The sequence below is a fragment of the Plectropomus leopardus genome, chromosome 15, assembly GCF_026936395.1.
Source record: "Plectropomus leopardus strain MGB_pleo_1.0 chromosome 15, ASM2693639v1, whole genome shotgun sequence".
In the NCBI taxonomy this organism is placed as follows: Eukaryota; Metazoa; Chordata; class Actinopteri; order Perciformes; family Serranidae; genus Plectropomus; species Plectropomus leopardus.
Window position 1 is genome coordinate 22,877,841 of NC_142190.1, and position 23,933 is coordinate 22,901,773.

General features: G+C 36.9%; 1 protein-coding gene across 2 annotated transcripts; it reads right to left on the reverse strand.

The window, feature by feature from the left end:
- Positions 1 to 11,201: 11,201 nt before the first annotated feature.
- On the reverse strand, positions 11,202 to 23,512 carry birc2 (baculoviral IAP repeat containing 2). Of its 2 annotated transcripts, none has more exons than XM_042499083.2 (14): positions 23,444 to 23,512; positions 21,508 to 21,585; positions 18,340 to 19,229; positions 17,951 to 18,231; positions 17,478 to 17,753; positions 16,320 to 16,599; positions 14,979 to 15,078; positions 14,770 to 14,848; positions 14,618 to 14,666; positions 14,209 to 14,451; positions 13,955 to 14,053; positions 13,386 to 13,541; positions 12,971 to 13,012; positions 11,202 to 12,562 (listed from the first exon to the last, which is right to left on the reverse strand). In XM_042499083.2, exons 3-14 carry the CDS (start codon positions 18,431 to 18,433, stop codon positions 12,369 to 12,371), a joined length of 1,893 nt encoding a protein of 630 aa, XP_042355017.2. In that variant the 5' UTR covers positions 18,434 to 19,229; positions 21,508 to 21,585; positions 23,444 to 23,512; the 3' UTR covers positions 11,202 to 12,368. The 2 variants fall into 2 exon arrangements, with proteins under 2 accessions (XP_042355017.2, XP_042355018.2); XM_042499084.2 differs by having other exon boundaries at positions 21,508 to 21,582; positions 23,444 to 23,462.
- Between the last annotated feature and the right edge of the window lie 421 nt (positions 23,513 to 23,933).

Sequence of the window (23,933 nt, forward strand, 5' to 3'; positions counted from 1 at the left end):
AATTCTATGCTATGGCGTGTCTCAGGACGCTAGTTGACACAGTTTCCAACTGTTTTCAGCTGTTTTTGGGACATGTGATTTTTTGACATTTCCGCTATACTATAGCCTTGCTTCTTGGGTCATTTTTTTCAACATGCCGTATTATGGTGTTTTTAGACATTTTTGCAAAATTCTATGCTATGGCGTGTCTAAACATGCCATTTGAATCAGTTTCCAACTGTTTTCAGCTGTTTTTGGGACATGTCATTATTTGACATTTTCGCCATACTATAGCCTTGCTTCTTGGGTCATTTTTTTCAACATGCCATATTATGGTGTTTTTAGACGTTTTTGCAAAATTCTATGCTATGGCGTGTCTTAACACGCCATTTGAATGAGTTTCCATCTGTTTTCAGCTGTTTTTGGGACATGTAATTTTTTGACATTTTCGCCATACTATAGCCTTGCTTCTTGGGTAATTTTTTCAACATGCCATATTATGGTGTTTTTAGACGTTTTAGCCAAATTCTATGCTATGGTGTGTCTCAGGATGCTAGTTGACACAGTTTCCAGCTTTTTTCAGCTGTTTTTGGGACATGTGATTTTTTGACATTTTCGCCATACTATAGCCTTGCTTCTTGGGTCATATTTTCAACATGCCGTATTATGGTGTTTTTAGACGTTTTTGCAAAGTTCTATGCTATGGCGTGTCTAAACACGCCATTTGAATGAGTTTCCATCTGTTTTCATCTATTTTTGGGACATGTCATTTTTTGACATTTTCGCCATACTATAGCCTTGCTTTTTGGGTCATTTTTTCAACATGCCATATTATGGTGTTTTTAGACGTTTTAGCCAAATTCTATGCTATGGTGTGTCTCAGGATGCTAGTTGACACAGTTTCCAGCTTTTTTCAGCTGTTTTTGGGACATGTCATTTTTTGACATTTTCGCTATACTATAGCCTTGCTTCTTGGGTCATTTTTTTCAACATGCCGTATTATGGTGTTTTAGACGTTTTGCAAAATTCTATGCTATGGCGTGTCTTAACACGCCATTTGAATGAGTTTCCACCTGTTTTCAGCTGTTTTTGGGACATGTCATTTTTTGACATTTTCGCCATACTATAGCCTTGCTCTTTGGGTCATTTTTTCAACATGCCATATTATGGTGTTATGGCTGTTTTAGCCAAATTCTATGCTATGGCGTGTCTCAGGACGCTAGTTGACACAGTTTCCAGCTGTTTTCAGCTGTTTTTGGGACATGTCATTTTTTGACATTTTCGCCATACTATAGCCTTGCTTCTTGGGTCATTTTTTCAACATGCCATATTATGGTGTTTTTAGATGTTTTTGCAAAATTCTATGCTATGGCGTGTCTTAACATGCCATTTGAATCAGTTTCCAACTGTTTTCAGCTAGTTTTGGGACATGTCATTTTTTTGACATTTTTGCCATACTATAGCCTTGCTTTTTGGGTCATTTTTTCAACATGGCATATTATGGTGTTTTTGACGTTTTTGCAAAATTCTATGCTATGGCGTGTCTTAACACGCCATTTGAATGAGTTTCCATCTGTTTTCAGCTGTTTTTGGGACATGTAATTTTTTGACATTTTCGCCATACTATAGCCTTGCTTTTTGGGTCATTTTTTCAACATGCAATATTATGGTGTTTTTAGACGTTTTAGCCAAATTCTATGCTATGGCGTGTCTCAGGATGCTAGTTGACACAGTTTCCACCTGTTTTCAGCTGTTTTTGGGACATGTCATTTTTTGACATTTTCGCCATACTATAGCCTTGCTTTTTGGGTCATTTTTTTCAACATGCCATATTATGGTGTTTTTAGACATTTTTGCAAAATTCTATGCTATGGCGTGTCTTAACACGCCATTTGAATGAGTTTCCATCTGTTTTCAGCTGTTTTTGGGACATGTAATTTTTTGACATTTTCGCCATACTATAGCCTTGCTTCTTGGGTCATTTTTTCAACATGCCATATTATGGTGTTTTTAGACGTTTTAGCCAAATTCTATGCTATGGCGTGTCTCAGGATGCTAGTTGATACAGTTTCCAGCTGTTTTCAGCTGTTTTTGGGACATGTCATTTTTTGACATTTTCGCCATACTATAGCCTTGCTTCTTGGGTCATTTTTTCAACATGGCATTTTTTGGTTTTTTTAGACATTTTTGCAAAATTCTATGCTATGGCGTGTCTAAACACGCCATTTGAATCAGTTTCCAACTGTTTTCAGCTGTTTTTGGGACATGTCATTTTTTGACATTTTCGCCATACTATAGCCTTGCTCTTTGGGTCATCTTTTCAACATGCCATATTATGGTGTTATGGCTGTATTTGACAAATTCTATGCTATGGCGTGTCTCAGGACGCTAGTTGACACAGTTTCCAACTGTTTTCAGCTGTTTTTGGGACATGTCATTTTTTGACATTTTCGCCATACTATAGCCTTGCTTCTTGGGTCATTTTTTCAACATGCCGTATTATGGTGTTTTTAGACGTTTTTGCAAAATTCTATGCTATGGCGTGTCTTAACACGCCATTTGAATGAGTTTCCATCTGTTTTCAGCTGTTTTTGGGACATGTCATTTTTTGACATTTTCGCCATACTATAGCCTTGCTTTTTGGGTCATTTCTTCAACATGCCATATTATGGTGTTTTTGGCCCTTTTTGCAAAATTCTATGCTATGGCGTGTCTCAAACACTATTTTACACAGTTTCCAGCTGTTTTCAGCTTTTTTTGGACATGTCACTTTTTGACATTTTTGCCATACTATAGCCTTGCTTTTTGGGTCATTTTTTCAACATGCCATATTATGGTTTTAATGGCCCTTTTAGCAAAATTCGATGCAATGGTGTGTCATAGCACACTATTTGACACAGATTCCAGCTTTTTTCAGCTGTTTTTGGGAAATGTCATTTTTTGACATTTTCGCCATACTATAGCCTTGCTTTTTGGGTCATTTTTTCAACTTGCAATATTATGGTGTTTTTAGACGTTTTAGCCAAATTCTATGCTATGGCGTGTCTCAGGATGCTAGTTGATACAGTTTCCACCTGTTGTCAGCTGTTTTTGGGATATGTCATTTTTTGACATTTTTGCCATACTATAGCCTTGCTTCTTGGGTCATTTTTTCAACATGCCGTATTATGGTGTTTTTAGACGTTTTTGCAAAATTCTATGCTATGGCGTGTCTTAACACGCCATTTGAATGAGTTTCCATCTGTTTTCAGCTGTTTTTGGGACATGTCATTTTTTGACATTTTCGCCATACTATAGCCTTGCTTCTTGGGTCATTTTTTCAACATGCCATTTTATGGTGTTTTTGGCCGGTTTTGCCAAATTCTATGCTATGGCGTGTCTCAGGATGGTAGTTGATACAGTTTCCACCTGTTTTCAGCTGTTTTTGGGACATGTCATTTTTTGACATTTTCGCCATACTATAGCCTTGCTTCTTGGGTCATATTTTCAACATGCCATATTATGGTTTTAATGGCCCTTTTAGCAAAATTCTATGCAATGGTGTGTCATAGCACACTATTTGACACAGATTCCAGCTTTTTTCAGCTGTTTTTGGGAAATGTCATTTTTTGACATTTTCGCCATACTATAGCCTTGCTTTTTGGGTCATTTTTTCAACTTGCAATATTATGGTGTTTTTAGACGTTTTAGCCAAATTCTATGCTATGGCGTGTCTCAGGATGCTAGTTGACACAGTTTCCAACTGTTTTCAACTGTTTTTGGGACATGTCATTTTTTGACATTTTTGCCATACTATAGCCTTGCTTCTTGGGTCATTTTTTCAACATGCCATATTATGGTTTTAATGGCCCTTTTAGCCAAATTCTATGCTATGGCGTGTCTCAGGACGCTAGTTGACACAGTTTCCAACTGTTTTCAGCTGTTTTTGGGACATGTCATTTTTTGACATTTTCGCCATACTATAGCCTTGCTTCTTGGGTCATTTTTTCAACATGCCATATTATGGTGTTTTTAGACGTTTTTGCAAAGTTCTATGCTATGGCGTGTCTAAACACGCTATTTGAATCAGTTTCCAACTGTTTTCAGCTGTTTTTGGGACATGTCATTTTTTGACATTTTCGCCATACTATAGCCTTGCTTCTTGGGTCATTTTTTCAACATGCCATATTATGGTTTTAATGGCCCTTTTAGCAAAATTCTATGCAATGGTGTGTCATAGCACACTATTTGACCCAGTTTCCAGCTTTTTTCAGCTGTTTTTGGGAAATGTCACTTTTTGACATTTTCGCCATACTATAGCCTTGCTCTTTGGGTCATTTTTTTCAACATGCCATATTATGGTTTTTTTCAGACATTTTTGCAAAATTCTATGCTATGGTGTGTCTTAACACGCTATTTGAATGAGTTTCCACCTGTTTTCATCTGTTTTTGGGACATGTCATTTTTTGACATTTTCGCCATACTATAGCCTTGCTTCTTGGGTCATTTTTTTCAACATGCCGTATTATGGTGTTTTAAGACGTTTTTGCAAAATTCTATGCTATGGCGTGTCTCAGGATGCTAGTTGACACAGTTTCCACCTGTTTTCAGCTGTTTTTGGGAAATGTCATTTTTTGACATTTTCGCCATACTATAGCCTTGCTTCTTGGGTCATTTTTTCAACATGCCATATTATGGTTTTAATGGCCCTTTTAGCCAAATTCTATGCTATGGCGTGTCTCAGGATGCTAGTTGACACAGTTTCCACCTGGTTTCAGCTGTTTTTGGGACATGTCATTTTTTGACATTTTCGCCATACTATAGCCTTGCTCTTTGGGTCATTTTTTTCAACATGCCATATTATGGTGTTTTTAGACATTTTTGCAAAATTCTATGCTATGGTGTGTCTTAACACGCTATTCGACATAGTTTCCAGCTGTTTTCAGCTGTTTTTGGGACATGTCATTTTTTGACATTTTCGCCATACTATAGCCTTGCTTCTTGGGTCATTTTTTCAACATGCCATATTATGGTTTTAATGGCCCTTTTAGCAAAATTCTATGCAATGGTGTGTCATAGCACACTATTTGACACAGATTCCAGCTTTTTTCAGCTGTTTTTGGGAAATGTCACTTTTTGACATTTTCGCCATACTATAGCCTTGCTTTTTGGGTCATTTTTTCAACTTGCAATATTATGGTGTTTTTAGACGTTTTAGCCAAATTCTATGCTATGGCGTGTCTCAGGATGCTAGTTGACACAGTTTCCACCTGTTTTCAGCTGTTTTTGGGATATGTCATTTTTTGACATTTTCGCCATACTATAGCCTTGCTTCTTGGGTCATTTTTTCAACATGCCATATTATGGTGTTTTAATGGCCCTTTTAGCAAAATTCAATGCAATGGTGTGTCATAGCACGCTATTTGACACAGATTCCAGCTTTTTTCAGCTGTTTTTGGGAAATGTCACTTTTTGACATTTTCGCCATACTATAGCCTTGCTTCTTGGGTCATTTTTTCAACATGCCATATTATGGTTTTAATGGCCCTTTTAGCAAAATTCTATGCAATGGTGTGTCATAGCACACTATTTGACACAGATTCCAGCTTTTTTCAGCTGTTTTTGGGAAATGTCATTTTTTGACATTTTCGCCATACTATAGCCTTGCTCTTTGGGTCATTTTTTCAACATGCCATATTATGGTGTTATGGCTGTTTTAGCCAAATTCTATGCTATGGCGTGTCTCAGGACGCTAGTTGACACAGTTTCCAACTGTTTTCAGCTGTTTTTGGGACATGTGATTTTTTGACATTTCCGCTATACTATAGCCTTGCTTCTTGGGTCATTTTTTTCAACATGCCGTATTATGGTGTTTTTAGACGTTTTTGCAAAATTCTATGCTATGGCGTGTCTAAACACGCCATTTGAATCAGTTTCCACCTGTTTTCAGCTGTTTTTGGGACATGTCATTTTTTGACATTTTCGCCATACTATAGCCTTGCTTCTTGGGTCATTTTTTCAACATGCCATATGATGGTGTTATGGCTGTTTTAGCCAAATTCTATGCTATGGCGTGTCTCAGGACGCTAGTTGACACAGTTTCCAACTGTTTTCAGCTGTTTTTGGGACATGTGATTTTTTGACATTTCCGCTATACTATAGCCTTGCTTCCTGGGTCATTTTTTTACAACATGCCGTATTATGGTGTTTTTAGACGTTTTTGCAAAATTCTATGCTATGGCGTGTCTAAACACGCCATTTGAATCAGTTTCCACCTGTTTTCAGCTGTTTTTGGGACATGTCATTTTTTGACATTTTCGCCATACTATAGCCTTGCTTCTTGGGTCATTTTTTCAACATGCCATATTATGGTTTTAATGGCCCTTTTAGCAAAATTCTATGCAATGGTGTGTCATAGCACACTATTTGACACAGATTCCAGCTTTTTTCAGCTGTTTTTGGGAAATGTCATTTTTTGACATTTTCGCCATACTATAGCCTTGCTCTTTGGGTCATTTTTTTCAACATACCATTTTATGGTGTTTTTGGTCGGTTTAGCCAAATTCTATGCTATGGCGTGTCTCAGGATGCTAGTTGACACAGTTTCCAGCTGTTTTCAGCTGTTTTTGGGACATGTCATTTTTTGACATTTTCGCCATACTATAGCCTTGCTTCTTGGGTCATTTTTTCAACATGCCATATTATGGTTTTAATGGCCCTTTTAGCAAAATTCTATGCAATGGTGTGTCATAGCACACTATTTGACACAGATTCCAGCTTTTTTCAGCTGTTTTTGGGAAATGTCATTTTTTGACATTTTCGCCATACTATAGCCTTGCTCTTTGGGTCATTTTTTCAACATGCCATATTATGGTGTTATGGCTGTTTTAGCCAAATTCTATGCTATGGCGTGTCTCAGGACGCTAGTTGACACAGTTTCCAACTGTTTTCAGCTGTTTTTGGGACATGTCATTTTTTGACATTTTCGCCATACTATAGCCTTGCCCTTTGGGTCATTTTTTCAACATGCCATATTATGGTGTTATGGCTGTTTTTGCAAAATTCTATGCTATGGCGTGTCTAAACACGCCATTTGAATCAGTTTCCACCTGTTTTCAGCTGTTTTTGGGACATGTCATTTTTTGACATTTTCGCCATACTATAGCCTTGCTTCTTGGGTCATTTTTTCAACATGCCATATGATGGTGTTATGGCTGTTTTAGCCAAATTCTATGCTATGGCGTGTCTCAGGACGCTAGTTGACACAGTTTCCAACTGTTTTCAGCTGTTTTTGGGACATGTGATTTTTTGACATTTCCGCTATACTATAGCCTTGCTTCCTGGGTCATTTTTTTTACAACATGCCGTATTATGGTGTTTTTAGACGTTTTTGCAAAATTCTATGCTATGGCGTGTCTAAACACGCCATTTGAATCAGTTTCCACCTGTTTTCAGCTGTTTTTGGGACATGTCATTTTTTGACATTTTCGCCATACTATAGCCTTGCTTCTTGGGTCATTTTTTCAACATGCCATATTATGGTTTTAATGGCCCTTTTAGCAAAATTCGATGCAATGGTGTGTCATAGCACACTATTTGACACAGATTCCAGCTTTTTTCAGCTGTTTTTGGGAAATGTCATTTTTTGACATTTTCGCCATACTATAGCCTTGCTTCTTGGGTCATTTTTTTCAACATGCCGTATTATGGTGTTTTTAGACGTTTTTGCAAAACTCTATGCTATGGTGTGTCTTAACACGCCATTTGAATCAGTTTCCATCTGTTTTCAGCTGTTTTTGGGACATGTCATTTTTTGACATTTTCGCCATACTATAGCCTTGCTTCTTGGGTCATTTTTTTCAACATGCCATATTATGGTTTTAATGGCCCTTTTAGCAAAATTCTATGCAATGGTGTGTCATAGCACACTATTTGACACAGATTCCAGCTGTTTTCAGCTGTTTTTGGGACATGTCATTTTTTGACATTTTTGCCATACTATAGCCTTGCTTTTTGGGTCATTTTTTCAACATACCATTTTATGGTGTTTTTGGTCGGTTTAGCCAAATTCTATGCTATGGCGTGTCTCAGGACGCTAGTTGACACAGTTTCCAACTGTTTTCAGCTGTTTTTGGGACATGTCACTTTTTGACATTTTCGCTATACTATAGCCTTGCTTCTTGGGTCATTTTTTTCAACATGCCGTATTATGGTGTTTTTAGACGTTTTTGCAAAATTCTATGCTATGGCGTGTCTTAACACGCCATTTGAATGAGTTTCCATCTGTTTTCAGCTGTTTTTGGGACATGTCATTTTTTGACATTTTCGCCATACTATAGCCTTGCTTCTTGGGTCATTTTTTCAACATGCCATATTATGGTTTTAATGGCCCTTTTAGCAAAATTCTATGCAATGGTGTGTGATAGCACACTATTTCACACAGATTCCAGCTTTTTTCAGCTGTTTTTGGGAAATGTCACTTTTTGACATTTTCGCCATACTATAGCCTTGCTTTTTGGGTCATTTTTCTATGCAATGGTGTGTGATAGCACACTATTTCACACAGATTCCAGCTTTTTTCAGCTGTTTTTGGGAAATGTCACTTTTTGACATTTTCGCCATACTATAGCCTTGCTTTTTGGGTCATTTTTTCAACTTGCAATATTATGGTGTTTTTAGACGTTTTAGCCAAATTCTATGCTATGGCGTGTCTCAGGATGCTAGTTGACACAGTTTCCACCTGTTTTCAGCTGTTTTTGGGATATGTCATTTTTTGACATTTTCGCCATACTATAGCCTTGCTTCTTGGGTCATTTTTTCAACATGCCATATTATGGTTTTAATGGCCCTTTTAGCAAAATTCGATGCAATGGTGTGTCATAGCACACTATTTGACACAGATTCCAGCTTTTTTCAGCTGTTTTTGGGAAATGTCATTTTTTGACATTTTCGCCATACTATAGCCTTGCTCTTTGGGTCATTTTTTTCAACATGCCATATTATGGTGTTTTTAGACATTTTTGCAAAATTCTATGCTATGGTGTGTCTTAACACGCTATTCGACATAGTTTCCAGCTGTTTTCAGCTGTTTTTGGGACATGTCATTTTTTGACATTTTCGCCATACTATAGCCTTGCTTCTTGGGTCATTTTTTTCAACATGCCGTATTATGGTGTTTTTAGACGTTTTTGCAAAATTCTATGCTATGGCGTGTCTTAACACGCCATTTGAATGAGTTTCCATCTGTTTTCATCTGTTTTTGGGACATGTCATTTTTTGACATTTTCGCCATACTATAGCCTTGCTTTTTGGGTCATTTTTTCAACATACCATTTTATGGTGTTTTTGGTCGGTTTAGCCAAATTCTATGCTATGGCGTGTCTCAGGATGCTAGTTGACACAGTTTCCACCTGTTTTCAGCTGTTTTTGGGACATGTCATTTTTTGACATTTTCGCCTTACTATAGCCTTGCTTCTTGGGTCATTTTTTCATCATGCCATATTATGGTTTTAATGGCCCTTTTAGCAAAATTCTATACAATGGTGTGTCATAGCACACTATTTGACACAGATTCCAGCTTTTTTCAGCCGTTTTTGGGAAATATCATTTTTTGCCATTTTCGCCATACTATAGCCTTGCCCTTTGGGTCATTTTTTCAACATGCCATATTATGGTGTTATGGCTGTTTTAGCCAAATTCTATGCTATGGCGTGTCTCAGGACGCTAGTTGACACAGTTTCCAACTGTTTTCAGCTGTTTTTGGGACATGTCACTTTTTGACATTTTCGCTATACTATAGCCTTGCTTCTATGGTCATTTTTTTCAACATGCCGTATTATGGTGTTTTTAGACGTTTTTGCAAAATTCTATGCTATGGTGTGTCTTAACACGCCATTTGAATCAGTTTCCATCTGTTTTCAGCTGTTTTTTGGACATGTTATTTTTGACATTTTCGCCATAATATAGCCTTGCTCTTTGGGTCATTTTTTCAACATGCCTTATTATGGTGTTTATGGGCCTTTTAGTAAAATTCTATGCAATGGCGTGTCATAGCACGCTATTTGTGACAGATTCCAACTATTTTCAGCTGTTTTTTGGACATGTTATTTTTTGACAATTTTCGCCATACAATAGCCTTGCTTTTTGTGTCATGTTTTTCATCATGTAATATAATGGTGGTTTTGGCTGTTTTGCAACATTCTATGATATGGCATGTTTCGGCAGGCTATTTTATGCAGCTTTCCAGTGTTTTCAGCTGTTTTTGGGAAATGTCATTTTTTGACATTTTCACCTTAATCTTTTCCATCTTAAGTTTGTTCTTTGGGTCATTTTTTCAACATGCCATATAATGGTATTTAGTATGGCTTTGTTGGGCATTTCATGGACCTGCCATATTTAAGTGTTGTGGGCCGTGTTTTTCGGTATATTTTTTTATGCGTATGTGTTGTCCTGTATTTTTCGGCTTATATCTTAAGATTTGCATTTGCATTTAAATTTGCATATTTGTAGATGCGAAAAATGCCATGGCGAAAAAATGTCAAAATATGACATGTCCAAAAAACAGCTGAAAAATGCACAAATTAGGGTGCCGCGAAAAAATGCCTTTAAATTCTGTATTATAGGAAGGCGAAAATTGTCAAAATATGGCTTGTCCAAAAAAAGAGCTGGATACGACATAAAATAGTATGTCAAGACATGTCACAGTAAAGACTGTCAAAAACACGTCCAACAATAACATATTATAGCATGTTGAAAAAATGACTTAAAACGTTCAAGTATGTCGAAAAATGGAAAATTATATGTCCAAAAAACAGCTGAAAACTCCATAAAATAGCATATCTAGACACTTCCTAGCATAGAGTGTTGAAAATACAGCCAAAAAAATCCCACTGTAGCATGTCAAGAATATGACCAAAAAACATCATAGTTGGTATCTCGAAAAATTTCAAAATGTATTTAGAAAAAACACAAAAACATCACAGTATAATTTGTTGCCAAAAATGGCCCAAAAATGTTATTGTGTAGTACATTGTCCAAAATGGCATAAAAACATAGTATGTTGTCCAAAATATCCCCCAGACCTACACTGCTGTTAATTGCCACAAACGTCTTCATGTGAACTAATCTTTTAATTAACACAATTTAACCACGCTTTAAAAAGTTAAAGTATGGACTTTAAACGCATTACAATTAATGTGTTAACACTGATAGCCGTGGTGAAAAACCATGCTAAGAGTGACAGAGATGGTACCAACTTTCAAGTTTATTAATGCTGTTCCTACATTTACTGAATACATAACATAAAGTGCAGACCACTTCACTGATAGCTGTCAATGCTACCAATATATCGTATGAAAGCTTAAGGAAAATACAGGTCTAGTATCTCCAGATTTACTCAATAGACAGAGTAGTACCTGTTAGATTTTGCAGAACAGAAAATATCCATTTATTATTTAAATTTTGGAATACGAGCACTGTTGTTACATTGGAGATGTAGGTACACAGTAATACAAGTCAGTTCAGCTGGGTGTCATTATCACTGAATAAGTTTTGTTTGTTTTTCATACAGAAATTGAGATAATACTTTACATTTATATTGTGTTGCTTGGTAAAGGGGCTCATATGTGATAAAAAATTTCAAAGCAAATTCACAAGACAGAAACCCTACAGCACAGATACATTGGTTTATAAAGTTGATACAAAGTTGGTGTAATAAAGCTGAGTTTTTCAGAAAGATGATTTAAATAGGTGGGTTTTTTGCAATCTAGTAAGCACTGGGTGTACTTTTAACTACAATCTATTCTTGACTCATTTGAAATTTTCCCTTTAATGATGAGTGCAGTATTACAGGATTAATCAGACCTCTGTAGCTTAGCTCCCATTAAGACTGTATAATGAGTGATTTACAACAGTTATTGCCATTACTCAATATACTTAAGGCTGAATCACTGTTATTATAATATAATGTTGTACATAAATAATAATAATAATAAAAAAATAAAAGTTGTAATGATTAGCAGTGGCAAACAAGCTTTTTTCCATATTGTGATATCAACCAGTAATTTGGAAATATACCAATTAAAAGCATGACACTGGTTTGAAAAATATCCCTCAGGCCTACGCAGAAAACCCAGCAGAACTGTTGGATTATCAGATATTAAAGTTAAGACTATTACTTGATATATTGTTACATCTCTATCAGATAAAGTTATGTGGGTCAGCTTTATCTGGTTATTTAGATAAATGTAGAAACATGGCAACATCTTGTTTGTCTCTTAGAATTAATATGGACAAAGAAGTCAGTGGCAAAAAAGATGCAGAACAACATCCCTGTGCATTCCAATAAATATAAATTTATGCATTATATTGCTTACATTCAATCGCATGGTTGTGACACACGAGACTGCTGGTTATGACAGGAAGGTCCGGACCGTGCCTTTAACCAGGCCTCTGCAGATCGGGCACTTTCGAAGTGATGGTGCACACTCTTTGCACACCACCAGGTGTCCACATGGGATGAAGACGATGTTGACCTCTTTGTCCATACACACCTTGCAGGTACGCTCCTCCTGCAGGCGCCGCAGCTGCTCCTCCATGGGGAGGTCTACAATTAGAGAGAGACATTTTCCATATTAAAATCCAACACTGTGGTCTACAATACTGCCTGTCTTATTTACAGTTTCTCATGCTTTAGATGGTGTCCTGCATCAGATGACGTGCAGTTTTAAAACAGGTTATGTCACTGCTAATATCTACATTGATTCACTGCACACAATATTCATGGGTACACCTGCAGTTCACGCAGAAAACACTGGCATACACACTGGACAAAAAACATATATGTTTCATGTACCATTTACATTATGTATTTCTCATTTAGGGAGCAATATAAAGTAACTTTTTACTTTTCATAACAGAACTTACAAAGTGCTTTATAGTTAAACCAATTTAGCAGAAAATATTAAACTGGTTGGACAGTCAGTTATGCTCAAGGCTCAGTGTGTCTTTTTACCTGAAAGATCTTGGCTTGGTGATGCAGCTTCATTTGATTGGGCTGAAGATGTGAAAGACAGCATGTAGTTAGATCAGACTTTTGTTAATGCACAATGGAAACAATACACTCTAAATAAAAAATGTACTTTGAACCTCTTAAGAGTAACCTAAGTTTGATTTTTTATGCTTTTAGGACAGAACCTCACCATGCTTTGTGCCTAGACTTAAGTTAAATATCATACTGCAGTTTGAACACAGTACTATTGGTTTTATCCAGGTTGAATATTTCTGTATCTGTAATTGATCTGCATACACACTGAAACCTTAGATATAAATGATATCAAATGCTTGTTACTTAAATGCGTGCAGCTCAAGCTCATATTGTCGTTTCTGTGACGAGCGCAATGAGAAAATCTGTGGCGGAAAAGATGTACCCATGAGATCTCTGAGCAGGTGCACGTCATTTTTCTGGATCCAGTTGCGGAAGACCTCGGCTGCGGCATTTCCCTTGGTGAGGACGAGCTCTATCAGCCTGGCGGTTTGTTGCTGAGCTGACGTCTGAGCCTTCAGACCGCTATACTCCTCTGTAGCTGCAGGTTACAGGGAGGAGTTACTCACAATTGAGGGGTTTCTAAACTCTCGATGCTACCGCTGCATGATCGTCACTCCAAATATTATGCAAAAAACAAAAATGATATTGCCAAATAATAGCTCCTCAGTCATGGTTAATTTTAAAGAGCATCTATATTATGCGATAATTATCAACCACTGAACTACAGTGTGCATTTTGAACAAAATAAAATTAAATCTGTTATCTACTTATTAACCCAATGTTACGCTCACAGCTTGTTGTAACAGCCAATTACACACCATTAACTGTGCAGCCTAAATCCTGCACCCCAAACAGACTTACAAACTGTCCTTTTTACTTGTACAAAACGCTTAAAATAAGTGGGAACAGTTATGCAAATCTCAAGATGAAAAACAGAAAAAAGAAACTTACTTAACACATTTTGCTCTCTTAAATGATCCAACACCGGTTCCACACTTTTCAGACGCTGAATCAATGCCGCCTGGTGTCTTTTCACAAAGGTAAAACCATCTAAAATAAAGAAAGACATTTGAAGAAAAAAAAAAAAAGATTGTTTCTGGGCTTTATATGTTCATTGGCCTGAGATCAGCTGATAATGCAACACCTGTGCTTCATTTTCAAGGACAATGCATCACAGAGACCATTTTTTTCCCTGTCAGTGGTACCTGACGCCATCGCCTCCGCCAGCATTTCTCGCTCCTCCTCCCTCTTCTGGTCCTCGGCACTCAGCAGGTCTGAAACAAGCTCCTGGACTGTTCTGTAGTTCTCTCCGCTGGTCAGGATCTTGCTCTGGACCGTTTGCTTGACTAAACTACGATCAAAGCCCATCTCTAAAGCAGACTTGATCACAGGGGTGTTCATCATGACAGCATCCTCAGACCGCTCCTCTCCTGGACCGATGTGAACCACTGAGGGAAAGCGGGATTTAAAGCGTCAGGCTGGGTGATATAACTTCCCAACTTTTTATCCTATTCCAAAAAGTGTCTGTCTGGGTTTCCTTAAATTTTGTATATTAAATAATCTAATTTCAATAAGCTTCATTTAGACTCGGACACAAAGCATTTTAAAACTCACCAGGTGGATCCACAAACTCTCTGGAGCTGCTGTCTCCATTTGTTAGGAGCTTTTGGGAGAAAGAAAACAGTAAATGAAGCATTTTTCAAAACAAGTTGTTTTATTCCAAATATTTGAATCAATAAAAGATTTTTATGCTGCTCTCCACTGACCTGCTCAAACAGCCGAGGGAAGCGAGCCTGGATCTGGTGAACAAACTCTTGTCCCTTCTCCTGGAGCAAATATTCACACCTAAAATTAACCAAGAACAAAAATGCAAAAGTTCATACTTTTACCACAGTACAAAGTACTCTGGAAAACACAATTTAACACCAAATTAAACAATCACTGATAGAAAAAAAAAATTAACTGCAGCATTTACCGAGGGAACCATTTAGCATGTTCAACCCAAGGATCATCTCCAGACTCCCAGCAGCGCAGGCCTCCATCGCAGCAGAAACACTTGACATCATCGTTTCGACCTTGATGGCAAACAAAGAGCTTTCAGTGTCATGAGTGGTTTTGGGGGAATTTTAAAGATTTAAAATGGTGATTCCATTAAAGATCACTGAAATCAAGTTGAAACTATGTTTTTGTCTCATTTTTCATTTCCTCTTTCATTTGATACCTTTAATATTAAACCCCCTGAATGTAATAACTAGTATTGACATGACATGGTGTTTATAACAGGGCGTCCCCTAGAATATTTTTTTCTTTGGAATTTCCAAGTCAAATGAAAATCTGGACAAATACTGATACCTGTCTGCAGTGGACAACCCCAAACAGGGGGAAATACTTGCTAGTGTTGTTGCAGAAAAGGGGAAAAACATGACTTCACTCTTATCTGAACATCATAAGTAAATTCTGTGAAAAACTTTCAGGACCTTTTAAGAGTAAACGTTTGGGCTTATCTACTTATGGAAAAAAAAGACCATCTAGCAATAATGTACTTTTCTGCCCACTTGGGGATAAAGCAACAACCTTTGCACATGATACTAACACAATATCACCATTTAAAGTTCATATTTGAGATGTGTTAGTGAACAGTTGCTTAATTACACAGCCAGCAGTTAAGGAGCGGCTTCAGCATTCATTCAAGGTTCTGTTTTTCAGGTTTCCTACAGCTTATGGCAATTTAGATTTAAGACTTTTAAGAGTTTTTAATGCCACTATGAATGAAATTTAAGTTTTACAATTGCAAAAACTGAGAAAAAAACCCCCAAAATCCGTAATTTAAAGTTGAGGACATTTTGCCCAGATGTTTACTTAAATATAAAAAATGTTTTTTTTTTGTTCAGATTGAAAAGTTAGATGATCTACCTAAAATGTTGAAAAAAAAATCAATACTTTCTCGAGTGAAACACATGTTAAACCATGGTATTATTGGTTCCTCTATCTTATATGCTTTACATAAAATTTGGTAGATTGTTTAAAAAACATATACTACCAAATATTTTGATATTTTATGAAACACATCAAAAAAAAGTCTTAGCTTTAAGACTTCTGAAGGATTGATTTAAGACAGTTTAACACCAATTTAGATCTTATTTATGGATTAATTAATTTAATACCTTTAAAAACTTTTTGAGGATCTGCAGGGAGCCTGGTTTTTGCCCACTGGATAAATGTTGCCTCAATATTCACACGCCTAGGTGCTAAGTGCTTCTCCTCATAAGGTCACTGTGATTGAATTACTGTTATATTTCTTTGATATTGTCCGTACCGACATAGTAGAAGCCAGCTTTAGCCAGCTGGTCAGGTCTGACAGGGATACGAGACGGCCAGTTGACAAAAGTGAGCAGCCTCTCTTCGCTCTGCTGCATAGAGGGGTTGGACACATTACTGAGGACCGGGGCTCCTGAAGACAGTTGTGAAGTTATTCCTCCGGATGCAACTCCGGCCAGGGACACGTTGTCGGCTCTGTCGCCCCGCACGAAACGACAGTTTGGGTAATGCCTCTGGTGCTCGGATACGGCTCTGTCACCTGGCTCCCAATTACTCAACTGCAAACACAAACAAAACCTTCTGTCACACTTATTGTTGAAGAAATTCACACCCTGACACTTTTTTAACATGAAGGCTGCTGCCTGCCGTCCACTTCTGTCAATCAGCAAACCTTCTTTTCATAAAACACTGTCTTTATGTTTTCCTATCAAAATGTGTTCACAAGATGTTTAAAGCTGAAAGTCTGTTTTCCTCCGTTTTTGTAATTATTTTGACTGTTGCTATGGACACCACTCATTGCGCATCACCAACATTCAAGTGCTATATATTATATGCAAAATCACTCATTCAATGCAAAATTACTCGTTTCCTGCTGGCATTGAACCTGGTAAAACAAACAGCACAGTTATCCTTCTGTTTTTGTTGTGCAACGGCTGACACACTTCGTTTTGTGCTGTAAACTGATCCTTCATTTTTCCCAGGAGATCATACCCAAAGGCAGGCAGAACTGCATACTGAAAGCTAGACTAACAGCAAACTTTTTTTCCCCATTGTCCTATAGCCATTGCATTTCACAATCAACATTAAATTCAGAATTAAATGTTTTAACAAAAAAGTTCTCTCTCAAGGCTTTGAGCCAGACTAAACTGAATTTAAAAAAAACAAGGAAATTAGCGGGTAAAAGCAGTGAGACAACATTCAAGGAGAGCAGGATCACAAAAAAAGAAACTATACAGACTGAAAAGATCAAAGGTCTAATCCAAGTCGGAAAAAAAACTTGTGATTGTGATTGAGAAGAGGGCACCAAGTTGGCTAGCTTGGTCTCTAAAAAAACCTCTGAGTCAAACATCAGGAAAGAGGTCATGTTGAGATAATATGTGCAATCAAACACTCGTCCATACAGCAGCTTGGTTTGTGTCCTTGTGATGTCACACACCTGTCCTCCACAGCTGAAGCAGGCCACTCGGTCGCCCTGGCCCAGGTAGTAAAAGCCCGCCTTGGCGAGCTCAGCGGGAGTTATGATGGAGAGCGTCCAGGGGTGGAAGGAGTCAAGGCGGTCCTGCTCTCTGCGCATGCTGGGGTTGTGGCATGTTGGTCTCTGGTGGGACATGTCCTCTACACCACGAGAGCTGAGTGGGCTAGAAGGCGGTGGAGCGGAGAAGCCCATGTTTAGGTAGCCGCCTGGCTCTTCACCCTGGCTTGGACCAGAAAGCTAGAGGAAAATCATGCAAAAATATTTTCAATTCACTCTGGTAGCTTAATGCTTCAAGGAAAAGCTACTACAGCAGTTACAGAATTTTATACAAAAGCACTAAGGAGGACAACTGTCACTCTATATGTCAGAAAACAGATTTTTTTTTAATCTAAAAAGCCTAACACTTATTTTTATGAAACTTCCAGTGATCTTACTGGTATGGCTGGGGCAATGCGGAGCGGAGAGAAGGCTGAGTGAGAGGAGGAGAGCAGGTTGGCTGTAGACGGGAGGCTTTGGATGAAGGAGCAGGATGGAGAGAGCTGTCTGTGTTTCTCTGTTGGACAGTCTCCTGCCTGCCAGCCCTCTGCCGTCACATTACACCTGAAACACTGCACTCGGTCACCAACGCCGGTGTAGAACCAACCTGCTCTTGCCAGACTTCGCTCTGTGACTCCTGAAGCTGGGAATCGGGCAAAGGTAGAGATGCGGAAGAGCTCTGGGGATGAAAGCGACATCATTGACACACTTCCTTAAGACATATGAGAGGACTTAAATGATATTAAATATATATCAGATAGAGAGAAAGAATTAAAGAGACTGGTACCTGAGGAGTTATCATATTGCAGATCAGGTGGAGGCCCGTTGCGACACAGCCCCATTAAAAACGGGTTGTTTTTTAATTGAACAAGAGTGTCCATTTTTTTAATTTTAGTTTAGAAATGTAAGGCAAAAGAGATGTCTGTCAAAGGGAGAGGGGTTTGAGAAAACCCAAGGTCTTGCTTTTTCACACTGACACACTCACTCAGAAAATCAACTCAAATCAAAAGACAGAAACAGTGACAAGACCGTAACACTGAAAGTGACACTTGGATGAGTGTGAAACTTTGTGCAGAAGAAACAAGACTACCAGTTCAGTAACCACTGTCATCACACTGTATTAGATACAAAAGCGTATTAAGGAGATAAAGGTACATTTGTCATTAGTTTTCCCCAAATGTCCTGTTCTCTCCATGTAGCCTACACCTGGATCCACTGTAGCTGTAACTAGTAAAGCATACTGCCTCTGAACCTTTCAGTTACAGCCCCAGTGGATGTGCATCCAACAAAACACATCCTGTGCGGTAAAAAGGGTGGTCTACTTGAATAAAATTTGATTTAAATGCACCCTTAAATCAATGATCATAATATTACTTTGTGGTAAGATCACCCAGGATCAGTATACACTTTATTAACTAGTATATCTAGCAAAGGCATGTCTAATACATTATCTAAACAAACAAACATGTAATACGTGATTATGTGCACCAACATTAGAAATTAAATAAATGTCTCAAACATGCACACACACACACAGACCATGGGATATACACTCTCAAACCCCTCCCCCCATCTCCGACATCCCTTTTGAAGGTGTCTAGGCCGCCATAATTGAATACAAAGAACCCAGTAAGAAAAATTTAGTCCTCCTTTGGTAAGGATAATGGATGGCAGTATCTGTAGAAACAAAGAAAAAACAAAGATGGAAAAATGTTTAAGAGTAGGATTTTAATGCTTTTAAGTCTGTATGTTTTTCAAATTTAAAAATCCTTTGCCAGGTTCATCATTACAATTAGCAATCTTCAAATCCACATAATTTATTTTTTTTTCAATTCTACTAAAAAACTTCCACTGATAATAAATACATTAAGATCCATAATGGCTACTTTCATATGATGGTAAAGTGATTGAATATTTCATTCAGAATAAACATGAGTTTTATCACAGTGCTGAAACAGTAACATAGAGAACTAGTTTTGCTGTCAAACAGTTTATCTCAAATCCCACATATGTAAAAAATGAAAGAAGAAACAAATATTGGGAAAGAGGAAACACAAGATTATGGGCAATCATTCACTGCTAAATAATAAGCAAGTGGGTAGGAATTCAACAAGTTCCCCGATCACAAGGTCACATGGTTTTATCCAACTGTCCAAAAACTTTAGATACTCAAGTTATATAAAACAGAGAAAAACAGCAAATATTGATATACAGAAAGCTAAAAAGAGAGACTGTTTGGAAATCTTGCTTCACTAATACCTTAAATAATTAGTCATTCTATTAAGTCAATAATTAATTACAGAGGTACTCCTATGATTTAGTATTTACATGTCCATAAAGCTGGGGAAGTCACAGGGGACAAATGCAAATGACAATGGTAAAAGTTGAAGTCCAACAAATCCTGATCACTGGATCCTACATTTCCCATAATGCAACAAATAACAATTTTGTTTGACTCCTTGTGCCTGATAAATGCTTTTAAAAGTCAATGCCATGTGTTTGTAAGGTGGGGGTTTCTGTTATAAATGTTCCAGCCTCAAGTTGAGATAACCCTGGTGACTTCATCAGGGCTGTTTTCGGACTTTCTCAAGCTTTTCCAGAGCCACAGATGACATCATACAACTATTTCAGGGTTCACGCACATTGACATGGACAAAATTTCACAATTTTTCCACGCCTTTTCAAGGACCTAAACTCTTTTTTTTCTTGCCCCACTTGCCTCGTGTTTTTCAAACATATAAGATTCAAAATCTATTCACACAAAATTTCAGCATCCCACATGATGGATGTGATATGTTTAGGGACCACTGGGAATTTGTAAATCGAACAATAATTTTCTTTAAACAAAACATTACTTTTAAAACACACTGCCATAAAGTTTTAAAGTAAAACAAGAATCGCCAAAAAATCGACAAAAAAGGCAAACAATTTTTTTTAAAGAAAAACATTCCTCCCACATCTGTTTTCTTAAAAAAAAATCGCCAACTTTTTTTAAGAAATAGAAAAAAATTGCCAAAAATGCTTTCCAAACCCACCGGCTCGCAGATTAGAGAGCAAGTTTTCTTTAAACTCAGAGGTAAAACAAATTAAAAAAAAAAAAAAAAAAAGTTTATTAAAGTCAGTTACAGAAAATAAATTCATTTCGATGATATGTTAAATTCATGTGTCACGTTTATTACAACACATTTCCATATTTTTTTCAAAACTTTCAATGATTTTAACTAGTTTCATGACTTTTCCAGGCCTAGAATGCAAGACTTTGACATGCCATGACTTTCCCAGGTTTTCCATGAAGGTGGGAACTGGTGTTTTCACAAGCAACTGACTTTCATGTAGAAAATCAGTTTCCCTTTAATATTACTGCTAATCAACCTCCTGTTAAAAAAAAACCCCCAGCTAAATTAATCAATTCCGAACTAAAGGTGGTACTGGTGGTAATATTCAGTTTAAGACTTACTGGGAAAAACAACACACGTCTGTTACAGATTACTTGTGTTTTTTCCAGCAGGGTATGCTCGGTACTTTCCTCAACATGAAGCCAACTAATCAGGTGTTCACAGACACTTCCTGTTTTAGCTTTGACTTTATTGTAATTCAGCTAACGCTAGCAATGTCGTTTAATATTTAGGAAAGCGCTGGGCTAATAAGAAATTGGTTTAAGAGGTCAAACAATCAGTAAAACATACATTTGACATTAGCAGTTATTAGAAATGATGTAACATTCAACGTCTCAAAGAAACCAGTTAAACCAGTTTGATTAAGTCAACGGACGCTTGCTAAAGCTAGCACATGCTAAAGCTAACAGCTGTTTAACTTTACGCCGACGCTCGTCAGTCTGCGCAGCAGCACGAGGAAAGCAAAACAAAAATGTCTGGTTTGAGTTGCACAAAGACACGAGACAGGAGATGACACAGCTGGGTAACAAGTCTTCTCCGGTCCAGTGCGACATACTCACCGTTTCGCAAGTCTGTCGGTGCGGAAAGTCCCAGTAAACAGACGAAATTGACGTCACAGGCGCCGCCGCCTCCGTCTGCTTCCGGTTATCGGTGAAACGAAACAGAAGAAAAACAGAAGGTCAAAAATCTTTCAGGTAAATCCCTAAAGTGATCTCAGTCTCACAGGCCCAGGTGACATCTGGTAGTGTCCCATGGGCTAAAACCCCGTGTTTCGATTGATTAATAAATTTAATAAATTAGAGTCAGGACGATATTATTGCCAGGAATGCGTTTGTCGTTACATCATCCTCTGGAAAACTGGGATAATTAACCCTTTAAAACCCGATCGGGGGGGGGGGCATTTAATAAGAAATGACCTAGAAAGTAGCAGCAAATTAGTACAAGTTACAAGAAAATTACATGAAAATTAGCAGTAAAAAGGAAAATCAAAAACAAAGAACTGACCTGAAAAAGGTGCAAAATAACCCCAATTTAACAGATATTATAGCTATAGGCTAATCTGTGACATTTTGAATATAAATCTAATAATCCTAAAATATAGATTTTTATACATAACTATTTTCCTAATCTCTCTCTCTCTATCTATCTATCTATCTATCTATCTCTCCCCTTTTTATATTTTTTAAAAATTGTGACCTCTTACCAATTTCTTGCAATTTGTTCACTGCCTAGTTTGATGTTTTCTAAGACAATTAAACCTTTTTGCTCAAGTTTCAAATACTTGTAGGGTTAATTATAGCAAACCATTAAGAAAGTTGTCTGATAAATGAATGACATCAAATACTTAGTACAAAGAATGAAGACCAGCACTGAAGATGCTCATTTTGTCTCATTTACACTTAATACATTTTACTTTGCACATGTCCACAAAATACATTTTTGTAAAGGTGAGTGTGGATTTAGTGAACAATGTCTGTGTAATGATCGTCATCACTTGTTCTTTGTGATTATCAAATTCATGCTATTCACTTGTTTATTATGCTCTAAATTGATCAGAATAAATGAAAACCTCTGTTTGTTGTGTAAGATTCCTTGAAATAATTTCTGCAACATGCAGAATGCTATGCAACTGCAATCTGTGTATTTTAAAGCCTGTGTGACTATCAACCTAAGTGAACAGATCATAATTTCATTCAAATATAATACGACATACCTAAAACACAAATCATATCAACAAAATTATCACCTTCATAATGTACTTAAATGACTGATGAATGAATGATCCTTGGCTATTATTATGTATTATATGTAATATCATTTAAATGTTTTTACAGATTCTTTCACACATAGGCAGCATTTAAATGTTACAGCTAATGGAGGTGGAGCACATTTTAACTACTTAATATTCTGTACTAATAATTTAATATAGCCTATATTTAAACTTTTAATATGGAAATGTGTTGTAATAAACATGACACATGAATTTAACATATCATCAAAATTAATTTATTAAACTTAAGATTTTAAATTTTTAAAATCTTAATCTGTAAGGTAACTCGAGCAGAAAAATGTAGTGGAGTAAAAAGGGTTTTTTTTCTGACATGAACTAGATGAGAAGTATTACGTGGCCTAAAACTCATCCACTCAAGTTAAGGTAAAGCACCTCAAAAATGTACATAAGTACATAAAATAACAAACTGAGTTATTTTCCCCAACTGTACATATCTTTAAATCTACTGCTTTATTTTCTAAGGCACATATCAAATGAAAGTAAAAAATTACAATAAAAATGTAAAAGGATACTTTTAAAAGGTTAGCCTGTATTACACAGCTAATACTGATAATATCATTATAAAATGCACATGAAATTGTCTATGTTTGTACTGATAATAACTACAATAGCATTTTGACCAAAGTAAAAAACCTGTCACTTAGGTTAAATACTTAAGTTAAAATAATGGTACAAATAATATTCTCATAAGAGAAGATACTTACACAGGCAGAGTCCTTGTTGAAGATGGGTCATGTAGTTCATACGTCCTGTAAAAATGACTCTCTCCATTCAATGGATTACTGGTTCATGGTATTTCCCCTAACTTCCTGCCACTCCCACCTCACTGCTAATCATGCGTCAGCCAGTATCTGCTTTCAAAAGTTGGTTGCTTAGTCTTAGTCTGTTCTTACATATGCCACTCTTTAATGTATATTTAACATATAATGTCTAATATATACATTATGGCACAATATTATTATTATAATAATCATAGTATTTTGCTATTTCTAAAATGTTATATACTAGTTTTATGCATTGTAGCATCATGGACATTTTATTTTGTATATTTTGACATGCTTCTTGTTTTCATACTTATTTTTACTTTCTTATATTCTCTATGTTATAAATCAGAGCAGCTGTGATGTATCACAATATTACCCATCAAAATAGATTTCTGACAAAGTGACTGACTAAAATGCTTATTGTAAACAG

Excerpts from the sequence above, each read along its gene's own strand:
- birc2 (XM_042499083.2), bottom strand. The coding sequence starts at position 18,433 with ATGGACACTCTTGTTCAATTAAAAAACAACCCGTTTTTAATGGGGCTG. Across the intron at positions 14,667-14,769 it reads TCCCTCGGCTGTTTGAGCAG|CTCCTAACAAATGGAGACAG; the intron begins GTCAGTGGAGAG and ends TTCTCCCAAAAG. Across the intron at positions 14,054-14,208 it reads GGCGGAGGCGATGGCGTCAG|ATGGTTTTACCTTTGTGAAA; the intron begins GTACCACTGACA and ends TCTTTATTTTAG.